Here is a 24,918-nt window from a genome sequence, read left to right on the forward strand (position 1 = left end):
ACTGGGGCCACGGCCAACGGGGGGCAGGTGGCATGTCAGCAGTGGACTTTGTGCTGTCCCCGCCGCCGGCGTCAGGAGGGGCGCACCGGGAACAGGAGGTGGCTGTTATCTCGGGGCCGGTTACGCCAGCAGCAGGAATCAACTGCAGCCCCTGGCGTAAGTGGGAGAACATGACGCGCTGTCAGGACCCGGGGGCAAGGGGGCCGGGAGAGGAGCCATGAGGTGCCCTGGGGAATGGGTCGCCCCTGGGGAACTGTCTCCTCTCTGTGGTACTCGCAGCCATCTGACTGGGGGGCTGCAGTGCGCCAGGGGCTGCAGGCAGGAAGTGCACTGAGGTTGGGCCCAGGGCTGTGGCCATGTGGGTCCCAAAGCTGGGAGCAGGTGCAGCCTCCCCCTACTCCAGGCTGTTGCTGGGAGGAGGGAGCCTGTCTGGCAGTGCCATGCCCTGAGCTCTTGGCCCCAGGGTCTGTAGCGGGCGATGGGGCTGCAGGGGCTCCATGTGTGCTGGGGGTCCCTGGTTTACTAGCCCAGTTTCTGACTCTGTCCAGGGGGCTCCTTGGTGGAGGCTGCCGTTGGCGCTGGCTTGGCAGCGGGTTGGGAGGGGACTTGCCTGACCCCTTTGGCAGAGACTCCCACTGATGCAATGGGAGGGAGGCGGGTTCTGCAGCCCCTGCTGGCTGAATCAACATTGCCCCAGTGCCCCAGGGGTGGTGCGTCCCGCTGCCCAATCGCAGCTCATGATCCCTGTGCGGGGAGGTGGGGGGGGACACCCAGTGGGCTCTGCACAGGCTTTGCTGGACAGCACGCGGGGTGGGGGGAGCCAGGGAGCCGGCGAAGGCAGCCAGTGCCCTCTCCTGCTGTAGGGCGCCAGCTGGTCACCCCAGGTGCAGAATTGCCCAAGTGGCCGGGTGCATTATGGGGTTTCGGTGCTGCTGGAGGCAGGCTGCCAGGCCGCCGGGGAGAAGGGTGGCCTGATCTCTGGCGGGGCTGGGCGTCAGCAGCCCTGGGCATTGATTCCTGGCTCTGAGACAGCGTGCCTCCACGACCTGGGGCAAGTCTCCCAATCCGCCCTGCGCCCCAGGTGCTGCCTGTCCCCACCTGGTGAGGAGAGGGTAAATCCCACCGCTGCTGAAGCCGCGGGCCAGCCAGGTGCCCTGCTAGGACTACGCCCCTTTGCAGGAAGGCCCAGGCTGAGCTGCCTCCCAGCGGCTGTGCGCACAGGGGAGGAATCGCGGTGATTTTCCAGGGGGCTGAGGCTGGCTGGGAGCAGGGAGCAGCTGGTGGCGGGTGAGGCCTGTGGCCCAAGGGCAGCGCGAGAGCCGAGCCCGGTGCCCTGACAGAACCTCCCCAAGTGGCACGGCCGGCTCTGTGGCCTGCGCCAGCCTGGGGTCCTGGCTGGGCTCCCGAGGCCGGGGCTGAGCTCAGGGCCTCGCCGACACTGGGACTTCAGGTGGCGTTTGCCCCGTTACTTCCACGTGCTCGCAGCACGCGTAGAGCCGCGCTGTGCCGAGGCCAGGCCAGCTTCCGCAGTGAGGGCTGTGGAGTGCTCATGGCCTGGAGGCGAGTGCCCTGCAGTGCCACATGGGACACCCCTTTCCAGCCCAGCCTGCTCCCCTCTCTGCTCTGCGTTGCCCTGGGAGAGCCCCCCCGACCGGCATGACTCTTGGTCCTGCACTGCAGGGCTCTGGCCAGCCCCAGGCACTGCTGAGTCCCAGCCAGAGCTGGCTCTTCCTGCTGCTGCTGGGAGTGAGATGGTACCGGCAGCGCAGCCCCTGTGGCATCAGCTCATTCCCCCTAGGAGGAAGCAGGAGCCCAGGCTGCCGGGTCTCCAGGGACTCAGGCCAGCGCAGCCAGCGGACGGGTGCGGACGGTGGCAGAGGCACGGGAGAGGCTTAGAGCCTGGGCCAAACACCGAGCCTGCTGCAGCAAGTGCTGCCCAGAGCAGGGCCCCATTGCAGGGGCCAGGCAGGAATGCACCAAGGGGCATTTGCGTAGGGGCAGCACCAGCCACTTCCATGATGTGAGGATGTGACGCAGCAGGGAGGGGGGAGCGTTGACCTGGGAATGTGCCCAGGGGATGGGAGACCTGAGAGCCTGTCACCTGAGCCAGGAGAGGGAGGGGGAGGGGGAGGTAACACCTCTACCCGGGAATGTGAACAGAGGCTGCAGGAGGGAGCCTGCTGGGTGGGTTTAGTTTCAGTTGGGGCTGGGTGGAGGAACACAGGGAACCCCAGGGCTGGGGTCTAAGCTCCCTGCTCCCCCAGAAGGACTTGACTGAGGGGTCCTGGTTGTACCCACAAGCTCTGTTTTGGACTGTGTTCCTGTTGTCCAATAAACCTTCCGTTTTACTGGCTGGCTGAGAGTCTCAGTGAATCCCAGGAAGAGGGATGCAGGGCCTGGACTCCCCCACACTCCGTGACAACTGGTGGTAGCGGTGGGATGTACTGCACCCCGTGAACGGCACTTCCTGCTGTAAGTGACTGGGGAACAGTAAAACGAAGGGGGATTGACAGGGACCAGGCGTGCTGAAGATTCAGAGAGAGATAATTTCAGGGGATGTGATGAAGTGGGACTGTTCTTAATGTTTCCTCTGAATAGTGTGGGGGTGCCTCAGTTTCCCCTATGCAGTTCTTAAGTATCTAGGGGGTGGGGTAAGGGTGTATGATCATTGCAGAGCCCTAGAGGGCAGGTGTGTGCAGAGGTCTGGACACAGAGAACGGCCGACACCCTGTTTCCTGGCAACTGATGGCCTGGGCCCTTCCCCCTGCAAGGTGAGAGCTAAAGGGCTGGAGAACAAAGGAATCCAGTGACCTCCTGGCCCCGGAAAGGGACAAAGCCCAGAGGAGGAGGGGCTGGAGGGAGTTTTAGTCTGGGGCTGGCTGGGACGTGGAGTGAAGTGCAGACGTGGTTGTCTGGCTCACTGCCCCCCAAAATGGACCCAGCTGAGGGGTCCTGTTCTCTGCACCTACAAGCTCTGTTTTAGACCACATTCCTGTTGTCTAATAAACCTTCTATGTTACTGGCTGGCCGAGAGTCCCGTCTGACTGCGGAGTTGGGGGGCAGGACCCTCTGGCTTCCCCAGGACCCCGCCTGGGCGGACTCGCTGTGGGAAGCGCACGGAGGGGCAGAGGATGCTGAATGCTCCGAGGTCAGACCCAGGAAGGGGGAAGCCGGGTGAGCTGTGTGTCCTGCAGACAGGCTGCTCACAGAAAGGAGACTTCCCCACAGTCCTGCCTGGCTTCATGGGGAGCAGTTCCAGAGCATCGCCCGGGGACTCCGTGACAACTGGTGGGAGTGGTGGGATCTACTGCACCCCGTGGACTGCGCTTCCTGCAGTAAGTGACTGGGGAGCAGTAAAAATGAAGGGGGATCGACAGGGACCAGGCGTGCTAAAGATTCAGAGAGAGATGATTTCAGGGGGCGGTTAACCCCTGGAAGTGTGTGACCAGAGAGAAGGACTTTTTCAGTAACAGGGTCCCCTGGGGATTGCAGCGAGCGGTCCCAGGGGCGGAGGAGTCTGCAGCTGGACCCTGGCAAAGAGGTGGTGACCTTGAGAAGGGCTGGCACACAAGGGGTTCTCTTTGGAAACCGTGGGAAGCTGAGAGCACACGGGCCTGTGAGTCCACAACAACTTGGGAAGGGTGGAGTGATGGCCTGTCACCGTCTCCTGAAGAAGGACATTGTAACCCTGTGCAGAAAGAGAGGATTGCGCATTGGGAAGTTCACCAAAGCACAGTTCATCGTGCGGCTGGAGGGGGATGACTGCTCTAAGGAACAGATTCCTGACCCTAAATGGGGCTATAGCAGGATCTGGGAGCAGCTGGAGTGGTAGCCAGGCATCCCCAAGACTCCTGTCCCCGACCAGACGAGGGTCTTCACAATAGGGTTCCCCATCAGGGGATCGGAGACGGACGGGATTGGAGCTGAGTCTGAGAGAGCAAGAGGACTGTGAGAGACAGCGAGAGCCCAAGAAAGAGCTGCAGAAGCAGCACCAGCATGAACTGGCGGTGGGGGAGTGGAGAGGCCTAGGGGACCTCCCAGGGGTGAGTGGGGATAGATCCCAGGGGGCCAGTTCGGCAGGGAACCTCGAGGCTAAATTGCTGCCCGTGGTTAAGGACGGGGGGATGTGGATGCCCACCTCACTGCCTTTGAGCAGGCTGGCGATTTGAACCAGGGGGACCCTGCGGAAAAGCCCCGGTGTCTAGCTCCCTTGCTGGGTCCCAAGGCCATAGACTCCGTCAGCCAGATGGGTGGGGAGGTGGACAGGCTCCCACTCCTGACCCCGACCTATGTCTGTGTGGAGTTTCCTGGGCTCAGGCCCCTCGGACCCCCAGTGGGAGCAGAAGGTGATGGTCAATGGGGAGACATTCCTGGGGTGGCGAGATCCTGGGACAGAGAGAACTTGTCAGGCCCTGGGTGGTGCAGCCTCAGATGCTGAGGGTCTGGGTGAGCTGGGTGAGGGTCCCAGGGATGAAGCCCCCCGCCCTGCCTATGGCCCAGATCCCTGTGCAGACCCAGGAGGGGTCAGGCTGGCTGGTCGTTGGGGTTCTCCAGGACACCAGCTGCGAGACTCTGTTGTGGGGTGACTGTGTCTCTTTGGGACAGGATCCAGGCCCTGCTCCGGTAACTGCCAAGGGTTTGAATTTGAATCCAGGGAACTAATCCGTGGAGAGGGAAATGGTCAGTGAAAATGCAGATGACCTGGCTGGCAGCAGGGAGGAGCCTCTAGGCTCAGGCTACCTGCCTGCCTGTAACCAGACCCCTGGGGCTCCCCGCCCCCTTGCACACCGGAGAGGGGGCTCACACTGGCTCTGATGCAGTGAGGAAAGCAGCGAGCTTGCTGTCTACCTCCACTGGGACAGCAAGGGCAGCGCTGAGCACAGTGGGAGCTGAGACCCCAGCTGAGTGGGGGGAGACACAGGCCGGGCAGGGGATCTGTTGGGAGTGGCAAGGTGCATGGTAAGAAAAGTCTGGATGAGCCTAGGCAGCCTTGTGAGCTGATGGCTGTGTCTAGTCAGCAGGGTGGGAAGGCGAGGAGAGTGGAAGAGGAGTGTCCCTGGACCTTACCTGTTAGCTGGGTGGAGAATTGGGACAGTGAAGGAAATGTGTCTGTGTCTGTCAGGGGTATTGACTTGCCTATGAAGGGAGCTACCCTGGTTTCCAAGCAGTTGTCTGTGACCAGCCTTGTGTGCTGGGACCAGGGGAATGAGATCCCAAGCTGTGTGTCTGGGAAAGGAGAAAGTGTGTCCGGTTTGTCTTTCTCTGTGGAGCAGACAGAAGGGGCCTTTCAGCCTGTGATGGTTGAGGGTCATGCAGTTGTCTCAGAGCTGGTTTTGGATTCAGCTAAAGCCCAGGAAGGGAAGGGTCCTAAGTTTGTGTCTGCTCGGGAGAATGGCCCTGTAACTAGGTCGCATCCAGTTAGTGTCTATGTAAAATCCCAGAGACCAGACAATTCTGGTGCTTGTATTTTGCCTGTTGCTAGTGTGTGGTTGGGAAAGGGTGGAGCAACTCTGTCTAATCAGGGTGAGATCCTAGCCAGGGCACAAGGGGAGCATGAAGGTGATGTGATTGTGTTACCTACTGAGAGTGTGGAAACCTGTAGCAAGAAGGAAAAGATTTGTGAACCTGTGTGTGGCAAATGGAAGGAGAATGCTTCTGACCTTTTGTCTAGGAAGTCTGTAAGTTTGCCTGAAAGGGGATTGTGTAGGAATCCGCCGGAAGGACCAGAGGTAATTCTGGATGTAAGGGAGACCCAGAAAGAGTCTGTTGTTGCTCAGGAAAGTGTTCCTCTAGAGCAAGCCCTAGGTAAAGAGGGTAAGAGCAGAATTTCTGTGCGGGGTGAATTGTTGCATAGAAAAGCCCTAGGGAAAGGAATCCTCATGGAGTCTTTGCAAGCAGTTTACTGCAACTGAAGGATGTGAAAGTGATTTAATCAAGAAAGTTTCAGTTCCTAACAGTCAGAAATTTTCGTTGTGAATGTCTCCACTGACTTTCCTGTTGAAAGACCCAGTGTGGAGAGCTTTGAGAAGGTCTCAGATGAAGTGAAAGCTGTTAAGAAAGTTAAACAGTTCTGTAACCAAGTGGCTGTGTTTGACCAGCTTGTTGGGGAGAAGACCCAATCCCAGTTTGACTCCCTGGGGTTTTGGGGTGGCCAAAGGGCACGGGCTGCATAAACCTTCCCACATGCGGCCTGCGAGTGCTATCGACCACCCCCGACCTAAGGGAGGGTGTGAAAGTGGAAGGGCCTGGTGTAACTCCTACCAAGGAATGGGAGAGATGCTGGGGCATCCATGGGAACGTTGGTGGCTTCGAACTTCCCCAGGTCACTGGCTAAAGTGACCCCGCTCAGTTCGATCTCAAAGGGGGGAAGAGATGTGACGAAGTGGGACTGTTCTTAATGGTTCCTCTGAATAGAGTGGGGGTGCCTCAGTTTCCCCTATGCAGTTCTTAAGTATCTAGGGGGTGGGGTAAGGGTGTATGATCATTGCAGAGCCCTAGAGGGCAGGTGTGTGCAGGGGTCTGGACACAGAGAATGGCCAACACCCTGTTTCCTGGCAACTGATGGCCTGGGCCCTTCCCCCCTGCAAGGTGAGAGCTAAAGGGTTGGAGAACAAAGGAATCAGGTGCCCTCCTGGCCCGGGAAAGGGACAAAGCCCAGAGGAGGAGGGGCTGGAGGGAGTTTCAGTTTGGGGCTGGTTGGAGACATGGAGTGAAGTGCAGACGTGGTTGTCTGGCTCACTGCCCCCCAAAATGGACCCAGCTGAGGGGTCCTGTTCTCTGCACCTACAAGCTCTGTTTTAGACCACATTCCTGTTGTCTAATAAACCTTCTGTGTTACTGGCTGGCCGAGAGTCCTGTCTGACTGCGGAATTGGGGGGCAGGACCCTCTGGCTGCCCCAGGACCCCGCCTGGGCGGACTCGCTGTGGGAAGCGCACGGAGGGGCAGAGGATGCTGAATGCTCCGAGGTCAGACCCAGGAAGGGGGAAGCCGGGGGAGCTGTGTGTCCTGCAGACAGGCTGCTCCCAGAAAGGAGACTTCCCCAGAGTCCTGCCTGGCTTCATGGAGAGCAGTTCCAGAGCATCGCCCAGGGATTCCGTGACAGTGGTGTTGGCCATGTGTGGACATTGGGAGGAGCAGGGAGATGACCCTTTAGTAGATCTATTCCCTGGGACCAGAGCTGGTTCCCCCCTGGAAACAATTCCCTTCTCAGATCAGCTAACCTCTGCCCAACAAGCTGAGGTCAGGGGGGTGCTGCATCCATACCGACAGCTGTTTTCCAACCAGCCTGGATGCACTAATCTGACTGTCCACCGGGTGCAGACAGGGTGGCACCCGCCGATAAGATGCTCCCCCTTCCGAGTCACAGGGAAAACTGCTCAGGAGCTGGAAAGAGAGGTCCGGGACATGCTGGCTTTGGGGGTGATCCAGCCATCGGCCAGCCCTTGGGCCTCGCCGGTGGTGCTGGTCCCCAAAAAGGATGGGTCGGTCCGGTTCTGTGTGGACTATCGGAAGCTCAACGCCATCACTGTATCTGATGCCTACCCCATGCCCAGGCCTGACGAGCTCCTAGACAAACTGGGAGGAGCTCGGTACCTTACCACCATGGACCTTACAAAGGGCTACAGGCAGGTGCCGCTGGATGCAGATGAAATCGGCCTTTATCACCCCTCTGGGGCTCTATGAGTTCATGACCCTGCCTTTCGGCCTCAAAGGAGCACCGGCCACCTTCCAGTGCCTGGTGGACCAGCTCCTGAGGGGGATGGAGAGTTTTGCCGTGGCGTATATTGATGACATCTGTGTCTTTAGCCAGACCTGGGAGGACCACGTGTCCCAGGTTAGACAAGTGCTGGACTGACTCCAGGGGGCTGGGCTGACTGTAAAAGGGAGAAGTGCAAGGTGGGGATGGCAGAAGTATCTTACCTGGGCCATCGGGTGGGGAGCGGCCGCCTAAAGCCGGAACCAGCCAAGGTGGAGGTGATCAGAGACTGGCCCGCTCCCCACACCAAAAAGCAGGTCCAAGCCTTTATTGGGATGGCAGGATACTACCGAAGATTTGTGCCCCACTTTAGCGCCATAGCCACCCCCATCACGGAGCTATGCAAGAAGGGGAAGCCAGACAAGGTGGTCTGGACCGAGCAGTGCCAGGAGGCTTTCTGGGCGCTGAAGGAGGCTCTGGTCAGTGGCCCAGTTCTGGCAAACCCAGACTTTGACAAGCCCTTTGTGGTGTTCACCGACGCCTCCGACACGGAACTGGGGGCGGTGTTAATGCAGGAGGATGAAAAGGGGGAGAGACACCCCATCGTGTACCTGAGCAAGAAGTTGCTACCCCGGGAGCAACACTATGCGGCCATTGAGAAGGAGTGCCTGGCCATGGTGTGGGCCCTCAAGAAACTAGAGCCCTATCTCTTCGGGCGACACTTCACCGTCTACACCGACCACTCTCCCCTGACCTGGCTGCACCAGATGAAAGGAGCCAACGCCCAACTCCTGAGGTGGAGCCTGCTCCTGCAGGATTACGACATGGACGTGGTCCACGTGAAGGGAAGGGCCAACCTGATAGCGGACGCGCTGTCCCGGAGAGGGGGCCCCGAACTTCCCCAGGTCACTGGTCACAGTGACCCCGCTCCGTTCAGTCTCGAAGGGGGGAGAGATGTGACGCAGCAGGGAGGGGGGAGTGTTGACCTGGGAATGTGCCCTGGGGATGGGAGACCTGAGAGCCTGTCACCTGAGCCAGGAGGGGGAGGGGGAGGTAACACCTCTGCCCAGGAATGTGAAGACAGGCTGCAGGAGAGACCCTGCTGGGAGGGTTTAGTTTCAGTTTGGGGCTGGGTGGAGGAACGCAGGGAACCCCAGGGCTGGGGTCTAAGCTCCCTGCTCCCCCAGAAGGACTTGACTGACGGGTCCTGGGTGTACCCACAAGCTCTGTTTTGGACTGTGTTCCTGTTGTCCAATAAACCTTCTGTTTTACTGGCTGGCTGAGAGTCTCAGTGGATCCCAGGAAGAGGGGGGCAGGGCCTGGACTCCCCCACACTCCGTGACACATGGGGCTCTGAGCCAGGCTGCTGCAGTCCCTGCTTGGCACCTTCCCCCCACCCTGTCACCCCGGGTGGCTCAAAGCCCCTCCTCTGGTGGGTGCCACTGCCTAGCCCCGGTGGGGGTGCGCATCCCAGCAGGGCAGGACATTTCCCCATGCCATTGGAAACCCTTCAGCTCCCTGCCCCCAGAATCCCAGCCCCATGCTCTGCTCCAAGGGCTGGGGCCTCACAGCCTTGGCTGCAGGGGGCTCTGGAATTGCCCCAGGCGGGGGCAGTTCTCCGCCAAGGCAGGAGGCCCCCTGGGGCTGGGTAGCTCTGGGGGCAGGGCCACCGCAAGGAGCAGGTAGAAGGTGGCCCCAGGGCATGTGCTTGGCAGAGTGGCCGGGGGCCTGCCCCTCAGCTGTAGCACCGACTGCTCGGTCAGTGCCCAGAGCTCTTCCAGCAGCGGGCAGCCGGGGTGGGGGACATCGCCCCTCCCACCAGCGTGCAAAGGGCCCAGCAGGCCTGGCTGGACTGAGGTGCACTGGAGGGGCAGGGAGCCCGCGGGCCCCAGAAACAACCGCGGTTCCTGTGCCATTTCAATGGGCTGTGGCCCCTGCCCACCTCCCACCCCAGCCCTGAGGGAGGTGCGGGGGACATAGATGCCGGCCCCATCTCCCAGCGCCTCCAGCAAGTCCCACTCGGGCCGGTATCATGTCGAGCAGGAAGCAGCTGCCTTCTCTGGGCTGGAGGCATCAGCTTCGTCAGAGGAAACGTCCCACAAAGATCCCAGCTGGCAAATGCTGCTCTGAAAGTAGCGCAGTGAACTGAACTCAACCTGCCCACACCCCTCGTGTACCCTGTGACCCCCCCAGGGACCCCGATTCCTGTGCTGGCCCCTCTGACCCCCCCGGGGACCCCGATTCCTGTGCTGGCCCCTCTGACCTCCCCGGGACCCCAATTCCTGTGCTGGTCCCCATCACCCAGGTGACTCTGCTGCCTGCCTGATACTGCCCCCCGTGACCCCCACTTCCTGCTCTGAGGCTGGGTGATTTTGCAGGGTTGTCCCCAGTGAACTTTAGATTTTCTGACTTCTCTGGATGCAGGCCCTGGGGATTTTCTACAGGCCCAGACCAGGGACTGTCCTGCCCCTGCCAATAACCAGCCCTGGGGCTCAGAGCTCTCCGGCCAAGTCTGGCTCCTGCAAACTGCACAGTGTGACGAACTCTCAGTTTCATCAGGAGCCTCATATCAAAGGCTCAGCTCCTGAAGTCCTGTGATTACAGGCCACTCTCAGCTTCCATGTAAACCAATACATGCCTAGCACTCCTGGTTGGGAAGACAGGTAGGAAACATGACCCTAAGGGTCAAATACAGGAGACAAAGAAAAGAAAAAAACTGAAACCCTGAACGGTTTATTGTGTGTTACATGAAGATCTCATGATCTGAGGGGCCGGAAGGGGTGGGTCTGAGTTGATGGGGCTCCCAGGCCCAGAGCAGGGAGTGACATCACTTAGGCTTATGGGCCTGGACCCAGACCCTGGTGGGGGCTGTGTATGTGGGGGAATCACCTGCAGTCACAGGCACGGGGCAGGGATCTGAGTCAACGGAGATCACAGGTCCAGGCCAGGTATGGGAAGACCCTTGAGAGGCGGGGGGGCGGGAAGGAGGGCAGGCCCACAGCAGAGATTAGGGGTCATGGGGGTGGGCCAGCAAAGGGAGGGGATGTTACCTGGGGTCAAGAAGCCAGGCCAAGGAGAGGGAATGGGGATTATCTAAGATCATAGGACTAGATTCAGGGCAGGGAATGAGGTCATCTGAGGTCACAAGCCAGGCCTCAAAGCAGGGAATGGGGTCATCTGAAGTCACGGGCCAGACAATGAAGTGATCTGAGGTCACAGGGACAGACTCAACTGGAATGGGCTCATCTCAGGTCACAGACCCAGAGCAGGGAATGGGGTCATTTGAGGTCAGTGGACAAGTAATTGGGTCATCTGAGGACAAGACGGAGACCCAGGGCAGGGAATGGGGTATTCTGAGGTCACTGGACAGTTAATAGGGTCACCAGAGGTCACAGAACCAGATCCAAGGCAGGGAATGGGGTCATCTGAGGACACTGAACAGGTAATGAGGTCATCTGAGGTCACAGACCCAGACCTAGGGCAGGGAATGGGAGTCATCTGAGGACACTGAACAGGTAATGGGGTTATCTGAGGTCACAGACCCAGACCCAGGGCAGGAAATGGGGTCATGCGAGGACACTGACCAGGTAATGGGGTCATCTGAGGTCACAGACCCAGATCCAGGGCAGGGAATGGGTTCATGCAAGGACACTGAGCAGGTAATGGGGTCATCTGAGGTCATAGACCCAGACCCAGGGCAGGGAATGGGGTCATGCGAGGACACTGACCAGGTAATGGGGTCATCTGAGGTCACAGACTCAGACCCAGGGCAGGAAATGGGGTCATGAGAGGACAATGAACAGGTAATGGGGTCATCTGAGGTCACAGACCCAGACCCAGGGCAGGGAATGAGGTCATGTGAGGACACTGACCAAGTAATTGGGTCATCTAAGGTCACAGACCCAGACCCAGGGCAGAAAATGGGGTCATGTGAGGATACTGACCAGATAATGGGGTCATCTGAGGTCACAGACCCAGACCCAGGGAAGGAAATGGGGTCATGTGAGGACACTGACCAGGTAATGGGGTCATCTGAGGTCACAGACTCAGACCCAGGGCAGGAAATGGGGTCATGTGAGGACACTGACCAGGTAATGGGGTCATCTGAGGTCACAGACCCAGACCCAGGGCAGGGAATGGGGTCATGTGAGGACACTGACCAGGTAATGGGGTCACCTGAGGTCACAGACTCAGACCCAGGGCAGGAAATGGGGTCATGCGAGGACACTGACCAGATAATGGGGTCATCTGAGGTCACAGACCCAGACCCAGGGAAGTAAATGGGGTCATGCGCGGAAACTGACCAGGTAATGGGGTCATCTGAGGTCACAGACCCAGGGCAGAATATGGGGTCATGCGAGGACACTGACCAGGTAATGGGGTCATCTGAGGTCACAGACCCAGACCCAGGGCAGGAAATGGGGTCATGTGAGGACACTGACCAGGTAATGGGGTCATCTGAGGTCACAGACTCAGACCCAGGGCAGGAAATGGGGTCATGAGAGGACACTGACCAGGTAATGGGGTCATCTGAGGTCACAGACCCAGACCCAGGGCAGGAAATGGGGTCATGCGAGGACACTGACCAGGTAATGGGGTCATCTGAGGTCACAGACTCAGACCCAGGGCAGAAAATGGGGTCATGCGAGGACACTGACCAGGTAATGGGGTCATCTGAGGTCACAGACTCAGACCCAGGGCAGGAAATGGGGTCATGCGAGGACACTGAACAGACAATGGGGTCATCTGAGGTCACAGACCCAGACCCAGGGCAGGGAATGGGGTCATGTGAGGACACTGACCAGATAATGGGGTCATCTGAGGTCACAGACCCAGACCAAGGGAAGGAAATGGGGTCATGCGAGGACACTGACCAGGTAATGGGGCCATCTGAGGTCACAGACCCAGACCCAGGGAAGGAAATGGGGTCATGTGAGGACACTGACCAGGTAATGGGGTCATCTGAGGTCACAGACCCAGACCCAGGGCAGGAAATGGGGTCATGTGAGGACACTGACCAGGTAATGGGGTCATCTGAGGTCACAGACTCAGACCCAGGGCAGGAAATGGGGTCATGAGAGGACACTGACCAGGTAATGGGGTCATCTGAGGTCACAGACCCAGACCCAGGGCAGGAAATGGGGTCATGCGAGGACACTGACCAGGTAATGGGGTCATCTGAGGTCACAGACTCAGACCCAGGGCAGAAAATGGGGTCATGCGAGGACACTGACCAGGTAATGGGGTCATCTGAGGTCACAGACTCAGACCCAGGGCAGGAAATGGGGTCATGCGAGGACACTGAACAGATAATGGGGTCATCTGAGGTCACAGACCCAGACCCAGGGAAGGAAATGGGGTCATGCGAGGACACTGAACAGGTAATGGGGTCATCTGAGGTCACAGACCCAGACCCAGGGCAGGAAATGGGGTCATGCGAGGACACTGAACAGGTAATGGGGTCATCTGAAGTCACAGATCCAGTCCCAGGGCAGGAAATGGGGTCATGCGAGGACACTGACCAGGTAATGGGGTCATCTGAGGTCACAGACCCAGACCCAGGGCAGGGAATGGGGTCATGTGAGGACACTGACCAGGTAATGGGGTCATCTGAGGTCACAGACTCAGACCCAGGGCAGGAAATGGGGTCATGAGAGGACACTGACCAGGTAATGGGGTCATCTGAGGTCACAGACCCAGACCCAGGGCAGGGAATGGGGTCATGCAAGGACACTGACCAGGTAATGGGGTCACCTGAGGTCACAGACTCAGACCCAGGGCAGGAAATGGGGTCATGCGAGGACAATGAACAGGTAATGGGGTCATCTGAGGTCACAGACCCAGACCCAGGGCAGGGAATGAGGTCATGTGAGGACACTGACCAAGTAATTGGGTCATCTGAGGTCACAGACCCAGACCCAGGGCAGAAAATGGGGTCATGCGAGGATACTGACCAGGTAATGGGGTCATCTGAGGTCACAGACCCAGACCCAGGGAAGGAAATGGGGTCATGCGAGGACACTGACCAGGTAATGGGGTCATCTGAGGTCACAGACTCAGACCCAGGGCAGGAAATGGGGTCATGCGAGGACACTGAACAGATAATGGGGTCATCTGAGGTCACAGACCCAGACCCAGCGCAGGAAATGGGGTCACGCGAGGACACTGAACAGGTAATGGGGTCATCTGAGATCACAGACCCAGACCCAGCGCAGGAAATGGGGTCATGCGAGGACACTGAACAGGTAATGGGGTCATCTGAGGTCACAGACACAGACCCAGGGCAGGAAATGGGGTCATGTGAGGACACTGAACAGGTAATGGGGTCATCTGAGGTCACAGACTCAGACCTAGGGCAGGAAATGGGGTCATGAGAGGACACTGACCAGGTAATGGGGTCATCTAAGGTCACAGACCCAGACCCAGGGCAGGGAATGGGCTCATTCAAGGACACTGACCAGGTAATGGGGTCACCTGAGGTCACAGACCCAGACCCAGGGCAGGAAATGGGGTCATGCGAGGACAATGAACAGGTAATGGGGTCATCTGAGGTCACAGACCCAGACCCAGGGCAGGGAATGAGGTCATGTGAGGACACTGACCAAGTAATTGGGTCATCTGAGGTCACAGACCCAGACCCAGGGCAGAAAATGGGGTCATGCGAGGATACTGACCAGGTAATGGGGTCATCTGAGGTCAGAGACCCAGACCCAGGGAAGGAAATGGGGTCATGCACGGAAACTGACCAGGTAATGGGGTCATCTGAGGTCACAGACCCAGACCCAGGGCAGGGAATGAGGTCATGCGAGGACACTGACCAAGTAATTGGGTCATCTGAGGTCACAGACTCAGACCCAGGGCAGAAAATGGGGTCATGCGAGGATACTGACCAGGTAATGGGGTCATCTGAGGTCACAGACCCAGACTCAGGGCAGGAAATGGGGTCATGCGAGGACACTGAACAGGTAATGGGGTCATCTGAGGTCACAGACCCAGACCCAGGGCAGGAAATGGGGTCATGAGAGGACACTGACCAGGTAATGGGGTCCTCTGAGGTCACAGGCCCAGACCCAGGGCAGGAAATGGGGTCATGCGCGGAAACTAACCAGGTAATGGGGTCATCTGAGGTCACAGACCCAGACCCAGGGCAGGGAATGGGGTCATGCGAGGACACTGACCAAGTAATTGGGTCATCTGAGGTCACAGACTCAGACCCAGGGCAGGGAATGGGGTCATGCGAGGACACTGACCAGGTAATGGGGTCATCTGAGGTCACAGACTCAGACTCAGTGTAGGAAATGGGGTCATGAGAGGACACTGACCAGGTAATGGGGTCATCTGAGGTCACAGACCCAGACCCAGGGCAGGGAATGGGGTCATGCGAGGACACTGACCAGGTAATGGGGTCATCTGAGGTCACAGACCCAGACCCAGGGCAGGGAATGGGGTCATGCGAGGACACTGACCAGGTAATGGGGTCATCTGAGGTCACAGGCCCAGCCCCCCCCCGCCCCCAGGGGTTCCTGGCCCCTACCCCCCCCCCCCCATGTGTCCCCGTTCGCAGCCCGGACGCGGGTCCGGGCCCGCGGCAGGATCCTGTGTCACGGCGCCCCCTCGTGGCTCCGACGGGCCAGGGCCCGGGACACACTTCGGCTCCCATCAGTCCCCGCGGTGGAACTACAGTTCCCGTCAGCCCCTGCGAAGACTCTGCATCTCCCATCAACCCCCGCGGCGGGCGTCTCCCGGAAGCCGCTAGCGCTGCAGCGGTCGGGCGCTGTGATTGGTTGATGCTGGGGGTCACATGACCGGAGTCCCCGGGAAGATGGCGGAGCAGGCGGGCGCCTCGCCCGAGGACCCCTGGGGGAAGGTGAGTCCCAGGAGCGGGATGGCGGCCGGCGCGGGACACACCGCGGGGCCCGTCTCCCCGGGAGAGGGCAAGACCCCTCTCCGCCCCACAGGCCCGAAGCCGCAGGGGCCTGGGGAATCCAAGGGCGGGGCTTTGTGGGGGGCAGAAGTCAGGTGGGGTCAGGTCAGGGATGGGTTCAGGGGTTACGTCAGGACTGGGGTCAGGTCAGGCTAGGGGTCAGGGATTACGTCAGAGATGGGGTCACGTCAGGCTAGGGGTCAGGGGTTACATCAGGACTGGGGTCAGGTCAGAGATGGGGTCACGTCAGGCTAGGAGGTCAGGGGTTACATCAGGACTGGGGTCAGGTCAGAGATGGGGTCACGTCAGGCTAGGGGTCAGGGATTACGTCAGGACTGGGGTCAGGTCAGAGATGGGGTCACGTCAGGCTAGGGGTCAGGGGTTACATCAGGACTGGGGTCAGGTCAGAGATGGGGTCATGTCAGGCTAGGGGTCAGGGATTACGTCAGGACTGGGGTTCGGTCAGAGATGGGGTCACGTCAGGCTAGGGGTCAGGGGTTATGTCAGGACTGGGGTCAGGTCAGAGATGTGTCCAACCTCCCTGTGACCACGCAGGTTCCCAGCTCTGTGCCAGAGGAGGCAGATTTCTGAGGGGATGTGACTGGAGGCAAAGCTGCTGGCTGGTGGCTCTCCTGGGGTGTCTTGCCTTTTACTGCATAAAGAGAATCAGATACCACTGCTGACTTATTCCCTGCCCATCCCCCTCCCCCCGCGACATTGGGAAGGGACAGAAACCCTCCTGCACTGGACACGAGCCAACTCTGGACAGCTGGGATTGGGGAGGAACCATCCAATATGGGTGGATTATTCCACAATTCTACATTTCTGTCACCGCAAAATCTTGACTATCTGGGGAAAACATCTCTCAAGTGGCTCCAAGGAGTTAAATACACTTAGGGCCAGAGTTGTAAAGGTGTTTAGATGCCTAGTGGGATTTTGCAAAGGAACTAAGGCCCATATCTTCAAATCAGTGGAAGTTTGTGTGACCCAGGATTTAGGTGCTAAGGCACTTTTCTACGCCACTAAGTGCCCATCTGCTTCTTTAGGTAGCTAAATACCTTTACAAATCTGATCCTTGGTTCCTTGGGGGAGGCCTTACATAACTGCTGCCAATGGAGGGACACTAACCAAGCAGAGGACTTGCCTGTTGAATGCACTTAGGTTTCCTGCTTGGCATATCCAGGGAGCAGTGTATTTTGAGAGTCATTCCCAGAGGCTGAGCTTTAATTTTCTATGAATGTTTTGTTCTCCTGAACACCTGGAGCAGAGCTACATGGTCATTTGTCTTTTCTTGTATTCAGTCTTAACATTCAGATAAATATAACAACATAAAAGGGGGAGGAAGTGTTGACTATGTGTCCATAAGTGCCCAGAGTCTGTGCAGGAACCAGAGTTGGATTTTCACAATTGCTCGACACCCAGCTTCTCCTATTGTCCTCAATGTGTATATGCTTTTGAAAATCTGACCATGTAGTTCTAGAATAAAGTGTAGTAAAATTGAAACCAGATCAATCCTGCAGTCATAGCCTTGTTAAACTGAAGAACAAACCAGTGTTTCAGCCTGCAAGGGAATTGGAAAGCATGTGTGTTGTGTGGGGGCTCATGGGACCACCCACATTGTTCCCACTTGCTGTCACGTGTTGGCAAAATAGTTTATTGCACAAAAAAGCAAATTCACTAAAGAGGAAACAGCCTCACTTACTGGTTTGTTTCTTTTTCTCTCTTCTCCGCCTGTTTTCTCACGCTGTAATTCGCTCATCCTACAATGCACCAGGTGGATTCTGCATACAGTGACAGTGGACTGGATCCCTGTGAGTAGCTTTGTGTCCTCCTCCTCCCAAACTCTGTCAGGTCACAGCTGACTAAGTGTGCCAGGGAACTGTGGTCACTTTTGTGCTTTGCTCTAGGTTATGCTGTTAGAAGAGGGACAACCTGGTCAAATTTGGTCCAAATCCACAGTCTCTTATCGGACCCTTTGGCCTTTTAAAACAAGATGAATATCTTTTCATCGGAAAAGCAGCACAGATGCAATCATCAATGTATTCTTTGCTCCTTTAATGAGAAGCTCTTGGAGCACTTCGCAAGTCTCCCAGAATTTATTTTCCCCATCTTACAGATAGGGAAACTGGTGCAAAGGATATTAGTTACATTGCTGTGCTTTAGTTGGCTTTCACAGCTGGTCCCAATGAATGCTTTTCAGCATTCATCGCACCTATCTGCACACTGACCGGGACTGCAACAGCTGCTAATCCCTGGAGCTGGTTGCCCTGTGACTTGCCTCCCAGAGTTGATCCCTTCTCTGTCCCAGTTTGCAGTGTCTCTGGGGGTTAGTGACACTTACTCACCGCCTCCTGCATGACGTTGGGAAATACGCTGTGGTATTTTCTCTTTCAGCGCTCTTTGTGGAAAGCACTAGGAAAGGAAGCATAGTATCCCGAGCCAACAGCATTGGCTCCACCAGTGCCTCCTCAGTCCCCAATACAGGTATGGTACCTTCTCTATGTTCCACCAGCTTCTCCAGCACTTCAGTTAATAGGGGCTTTTCCTGCTCTCTCACTCCTATTCAGTCTTGTTCTCCTTAGGTAGATGTTCTCTATGAGACTGTGATTGCAAGAGCTTCCTCTGCCAGCTAGAGCAGAAGTCTTGCCCTTGGGTAGGGAGGATGGTGTTCTGGCTTCCTGCAGGGTAGTTTGATGGGACTCTCCTGGTAATGGCGAACAGAGGAGAGCTGGAGCGAAGGTCTGAAGAAACTTTTTGGCCGACGTTTTCAAGTGCTGAGTGGTGATGGATGCCCGCTCTAAGACATGTTAAAGGGGCCTGATTTCTAGGAGGTGCTGAAAAGTTGGCCCCTCTGTGGAAGGGATCTCAGCTTAGACACCCAGTCCTTCTTGAAATCCAGAATGCTGCAGAGCCTTTCTAGTGAGAATCCTGTGTAGACAAGCCAGCACCCAACCCCAGGGGTCTGCAGGAGAAGCAGGTGGCCTAGTTGGCACCTAGTATCTTTGTTATTGGCCTTCCCTATAATGAATTTCCCCAGCTGCTCACTCACGCTGTGGGCTGTTGTCAGCAGAGATGCCCTTGGACAGGTGGATCTTTACTGTGTTTCGGCCCCATCCTTTTGAAAGTACTGTTTGGAGCTAGTCCATCCAATCGGTAGCTAAGTGGTGTTGCTGGGAGCTGTTCTCAGGCACAGGTGTCTAAATGATCCCCAGTCCAGACACTGCGTGGTCTCCATGTTACCTCAGTAACTGTAGGTATCAGTTTTTGTCTCTGCTTCCTGGGCTCTGGGAGTTGCCACGTGCCCCCAGAGCTGATGGTGACCATTCTTCCACTGCAGATGATGAAGACAGCGATTATCACCAGGAAACCTACAAAGAGTCATACAAGGACCGGCGCAGACGTGCCCACACCCAGGCCGAGCAGAAGAGACGAGATGCCATCAAGGTAACCTCAGAGCAGCTAGCAGGCTGTTTCTTTGCATGAGAATTCAGACAGCACCTTCCTTTCACATCAGACCCAGGAGGGCCCATTATTCTACAGCACCAGCACCTTGTGTTATTTAGCTGTTAAATTCAGTGTTCCACCAAATGTTCATGATGCTGTAGGGGGTTTGTATCAACTCGGGGGAGCTGTAGCTTTCCACCTTGTTAAACCATCTACCCAGCCAGCTGCCATCATCCCATGCTGTTGAATCTAAAACACGCTGTCACTTCCGCTCTGCCCCCCCTGCAGAAAGGCTACGATGACTTGCAGGCCATCGTTCCCACGTGCCAGCAGCAGGACTTCTCCATTGGCTCCCAGAAACTAAGCAAAGCCATCGTCCTGCAGAAAAGTGAGTCTGGGGGTGGTGGGGAGCGATTTCTGGGCCTGTGCTGGCATTCCCAACAGCTGTGACAAATAGCTTCTGTGCTGGACGGCTGTACTCCTCTGGTCACTGAGTGGGGTACTGGCCAGCCAGAATTGGACCCACCTCTGTTCATGGGGGTTCCATGGGGAAAGCCACCTGAGCTGTAAAACCCTCCCTGCAGACAATCAAAACTAAAATGGCAGGTGCCTTGTTCCAGGCCTCACTGAGTTGTCTGCTCCCTCCCCACCCGCTCCTGGCTGGCTCTGCAGGTTAACACTGTCCTGGTCTCTTGCTGAGACTGAGTAACACTTATGCAATCAGCCTACCAGTGCAAGGGAGGCACACTGTTACAAGGTGAAGCACGAGCTGCCTAGCCCAGTCACCCCCTTCTTGCAGCTCATGGGCATCGAAATCACTTAGGTTGAGGGTGGAAGACTGTGTTTAGGGCTTAGGAGGCTGGGACTCCTCTCAGCTTGGCCACTGCTAGTGTATGATCTAGAGCACCTTGCTCCCCCTCCCTGGAGCTGGGATGTGAAGCACTGGGACCCTCTGAGGAGAGGAGTCACGGAGCCTGGCTCCTGGTCAGTTTGGATGCATGAGGTCTGTGGGGATGAAATCTAGGGCCATGCATCAATCCTGCAGGTGCCCCAGTGTCTGCTCCTCCTGTCCCCTGCTGAGCGTCATCACTGTGACCTCTGATCTGTCTCGAGCATCCTAAATCCTCATCCTCCCTTTGCTTTTCAGCCATTGACTACATTCAGTTCCTCCATAAGGAGAAGAAGAAGCAGGAGGAGGAAGTTTCTACACTCAGGAAAGATGTCACAGCTTTGAAGATCATGAAAGTGTAAGGAGCAACTTGTTGCACATCCCCCACCCCAAGGGACCAGGGAGATAGACATCCTGTTTGTTACATACTGCAGCAGACACCCACCATACTCACCTTTTTCTCCCCCTCTCAATTCCATCCCAGGGCTGGATAGTATCTGACTCGCTGGTCAAGCTGGATTTGACACAGATCCCAATATCGTGAGAGGGGCATGGGCTGAGCAAGGGGACTGTCCATAGAGGGGTGCCAACTCAGAGCAAGGAGCCCCAGCCTGTTCCTGGGTCTCCTCTCCAACATGGAAGGGAGACTGTGATTTCCCTGCATTTATTCCCCTTAAGGAATTTAAGCACAGAGCCTGCTACCTTAACCATACAGCCAGTATGAGTGTTGCTTATAGTCCTAACAAGCAAAGTTAAGGGCCTTCAGGAATCACTACGGCACATCTTTGGTCTCTCTCGCACCTCAAACAGAGCTTTGGAAGGTGTCTGAGGCCAGAGCTGGCTTCCCAAGCCTGCCATTTTATCCGGGTTTCTTTGGTTTGTTTCAGAAACTATGAGCAGATTGTGAAAGCTCATCAGGATAATCCAAATGAGGGGAAAGACCAGGTCTCTGACCAAGTCAAGTTTAATGTTTTCCAAGGCATCATGGATTCACTGTTCCAGTCCTTTAATGCCTCCATCTCAGTAGCAAGTTTTCAGGAACTTTCAGCCTGTGTCTTCAGCTGGATTGAAGAGCACTGTAAGCCACAGGTAAGGACTAGGAGCCGCACACAAAGTAACATGGGGCAAGCTCTTGCATAGGGCCAGACAGCTTCAGTAGATACAAATGCAAAGCAATGCACATTGGAGGGAACGTCTTGAACTATTCCTACACCTTACTGGGCTCTAATTAACTAGCGCCAGGGCCAGTTCAACACCGGGCAGCAGTCCAAGCACGTTAGGAGGTTTAAAGGCCAGGATGGAGATAGCGAATGCAGTTCCAGTCACCCAATCTCTGAAAGGACAAAGCACAAGCAGACGATTCAGGGATGTGACGAGAACGACTAGGGGCATGGAAAGCCTGGGACTGTCTACCAGAGGCAGAACAGGGGACATGATAAAGAGATGCAAAATCGTGCCTGAGGCTGAGGAGGGAGCTGGAGAACTCCTGTTCTCCTGGTCTCCTAACGAGCAAAGGGACCATGTGTGAAACTGAAAGTGGCAAATTCAAAATGAATAGAGAGAGAAACTTTACCCCACTGTGCAGCTGGCATGGTAGTGCTGCCTGCCACAGGAGATCAGGCAAACCCAAGGGTTCAGCTACACTGCAAAAACCCCTGCTGCAGTGAGACTCAGAGCCCAGGCTCTGCAGACCGGCAGAGAGGGGTGTTTCAGAGCCCAGGCCCCAGTCTGAGCAGGAATATCTACTCTACTATTTTGAGCCTCATAGTACACGCTCTTCGAGCCCGAGTTACCTGACCCAGGCTCTGAAACTTGCTGCTGTGGGGTTCTTCTCTCAGCGTAGAGATATCCGTAGGCACTTAGCTGGAGAACAAGAGCCCCAGCAAACACAAGCTTTGACAGGGATAGAAACCCTCCTGTTTCAGAGCATAAATGAGGCTCTAGCTCATAGGGGCCAGGGGGAACCTTCCCTGAGGGGCAAGTCGTCATACCACACCTTCTCGCAGTAGACTTCCTTTCTCTAAAGCAGCTGGTTCTGCTACTGTCAGACAGGAAATGGACAGGACGAGCCCTTGGTCTGATCCAAGCTGGCAGGTCCTGTACTCTCAGTAATCCTGAGGCACTGAAGCCATGTACCCCATGACCCCCAGGTTTGTTCCCATAAACACCGCTGTGCATGGCTGGTGCAGCAGGTACCCAGCTGCCTTTCTACACATGTATTCCCCTCTGTAAGGAGTTCCCTGGTCTGTTCTGGAACCCACAGAGGCATTGCCAAGGTGAATGTTTATTCGTCCCGCAGAGTGACTGATCCTGCCTCCTCCTTGTTCTCCCCAGACTCTGCGGGACATCGTGCTTGGGGTTCTGCATCAGCTGAAGAATCAGCTCTACTGACTGCTCTCCCTGCTAGTGCCCCAGCAGCATGGGCCTGCGTTCTTCATCCATACTGCTACTGGGTATCGCCAGCAGGGACGGAGTTGGGAAACAGACTCCAGGAATGGCTGGTCTGTTTCCCTTGTGATTGTTAAAGCTTCTCTCTGGATTATTTATTGTATTGACCAAAAACCAAAACTGGGCTTATGTACCTCTCCACAGACCCTGTCGCAGTCTGTAGGGACTCAGTCAGCAGAGAAGGGAGTTTAGATGTGGATTAAATATACTTCTCATTGCCCCAAAGGAAGGCAGGAGAGGCTGTCTCACCCAAACTGGCATGGCAGTGAACGGGCCTTGCCTGAGCCCCTGACTCTTTGCAAGAGTGGCAGTAGCTCAGCCGGTGGGAGGGATCTGCTTTGTAGCAGGCAGATGGTCCTGCTCCCTGTGATGGGGAATGGCCTGGAGTCTTAACTACTGCCTGGTCATCTTAGCAGTGCACATTACTGCCTGCTGGGATGCATACCCTGAAAACCACAGAGCCTGGGCATGAGCTGTAGAACAGATGGAACACAGGCTGTTCGGTTTCCAGGTGAGCACTTGCTGAAATCGCAGCTACCCAGGCACCTTTCCACAGGGCAATGCAGGGCTGTGAAAGGAAGCAGAGAGTGGCGATAGTAAGGGAGACCTCTTCCCCCCACCCCAGAGCCAGTTGCCACATTAGGATTAAAGACTTGAGCTGGGTTATGAACCCTCCTGCACCAGGCAAACCGATCTCTATTAAAGGGGGTTAGGAAGAAGCTTCCCTTGGGAGAGGTTCTCCCATCTCTGCAGGCTTTCTTGCACCTTCCTCTGAAGCAGCTGGTTCTAGTTACTGTTGAGATGGGTTCTGCACTAGCAATTCCTATGGGCCTCAATCCCGATGGTCTAGTTCAGCCTAGGGATGGAAGGCTGCTTGCTTTACTGGTGTAGAATGAGTTTCCAAAAGGCCATACAAAGGAAGCTGGGTGGGTTGGCCCCTCACTGCCACAAGGACAGTCACTTAATCCCAGTGCTGAAGGGACTCCCCTTCTTGTGCAGATGACCATGGCCTCAAGCCTCTGCTTGAGCCAGCTGCTGACTTGGCCTTTTCGACTCTAGCCACATTTCCTAAACAATTAAACATGCGTGCAGCTTTCGCTACAGCCTTCTCCAGTTTTATCGGTACAGAGGCTGATCTCTGGCAGGCTTTATATGACATGGCACTTTCTGATGAAGTCACACTGTGTGGGAAAGTAGAATAGTCTAGCACAGAGCAGCTGTGGATTCTAAGTAGACGTCTACTCTTGTTTAGAACCATAGTTTTATATATAATAAAGCCTTGATTTTTGTAATGCATTGAAAAAAAAATCACACTAACATGTTATCAGTTTACGTTTTGCAGACAGCTGCTTGTCTGAGACAATTTAAATCAGTTACACCCTGTTTCGTTCACTATAACCCTTCAGGTCTCTTAAAGCAGATGGCAGCTGTCTGCTAAAGCAGCCATGGTGTTTTACTACTCAAACAAGGTGACACTATTGGAATTACCCCAACAGAGTAACTCTCTTACAACAAGAAAAGGAGTACTTGTGGCATTTTAGACACTAACAAATTTATTTGAGCATAAGCTTTTGTGAGCTACAGCTCACTTCATCGGCTGTAGCTCACGAAAGCTTATGCTCAGATAATTTTGTTAGTCTCTAAGGTGCCACAAGTACTCCTTTTCTTTTTGCGAATACAACTAACACGGCTGCTACTCTGAAACCTCTCTTACAACAGTATTTGTCGATTTTCAATTATGTTCCTACCACACTTCTAAAAATCCCGTGTTAGTGACTGTTGTGCGTTTTCTTCAGTTTGGGTATGGTGGTTTCTCGGTGCTGGCTGCCTGCCTTTCAAACACTGAAGCAGGGGCATAATGTTTAAACTGCTGTTTCCATTTAATCAAGGAAATATTCCTGTTGGTCTTGGATTTTATAAAACAAAGCACTTCTACAAAGCCTGCATTGAGTGTCCCTGTTGGTCCAAATGCAGCATACAGCCCCTAGGAAGTTCAAGAGTTTGTTTGCAGCAACATGCCTAACTGCTGAAGTGAATTGCACACAATAGGGGCAGCTACCTCTATGGCCGTACTCAAGCACAGATGGGTAACTCTTGTAAGATGTTGCTTTGCTGTAAGGAAAGCACCCTGTTTGCAGAAGCAGTAGCCTGTGCTGTTAACTAATAAGTGGCATGTGTATTTCTCAAAGGACATTGCTTTTTACAGACCTCACTCAGGTGGAAATGAAATATTTTTCTATCATGAAAAGTAATTATAATAAATTTTTGCTAAGCGTTTTAAGGGTTGTCCCTCTGTTTGTTTATTTCTGACACAGAATCACTGGGTTTGCTATGAGAGGTGATAAGGCAAGGGCCAATTTTTCAGAAGTGACTAGTGATTTCAGGATGCCCAACTTGACCCCTTAGCCAGTGTTATGGCAGCCGTTTTGGATCAGCCCTCCCCACCCGGTCATCCCCCGTTATCCGGGTGCCTGACTCGGATGGTTCTCAAAGCCACAGTTAAACCAGACTGGAAT

At 55.7% G+C, this 24,918-nt stretch overlaps 1 protein-coding gene across 1 annotated transcript; it reads left to right on the top strand.

Moving 5' to 3' along the window:
• The first annotated feature begins 15,495 nt into the window (after nt 1-15,495).
• MLX (MAX dimerization protein MLX) lies at nt 15,496-24,683 on the top strand. Its single transcript, XM_077806149.1, has 8 exons — nt 15,496-15,564; nt 17,396-17,432; nt 18,016-18,105; nt 18,959-19,065; nt 19,354-19,453; nt 20,213-20,312; nt 20,842-21,043; nt 22,289-24,683. The coding sequence occupies exons 1-8, from the start codon at nt 15,499-15,501 to the stop codon at nt 22,343-22,345; spliced, it is 759 nt and encodes a 252-aa protein (XP_077662275.1). The 5' UTR covers nt 15,496-15,498; the 3' UTR covers nt 22,346-24,683.
• Nucleotides 24,684-24,918: the final 235 nt, after the last annotated feature.

Source organism: Eretmochelys imbricata, chromosome 27 (assembly GCF_965152235.1).
Source record: "Eretmochelys imbricata isolate rEreImb1 chromosome 27, rEreImb1.hap1, whole genome shotgun sequence".
NCBI lineage: Eukaryota > Metazoa > Chordata > Testudines > Cheloniidae > Eretmochelys > Eretmochelys imbricata.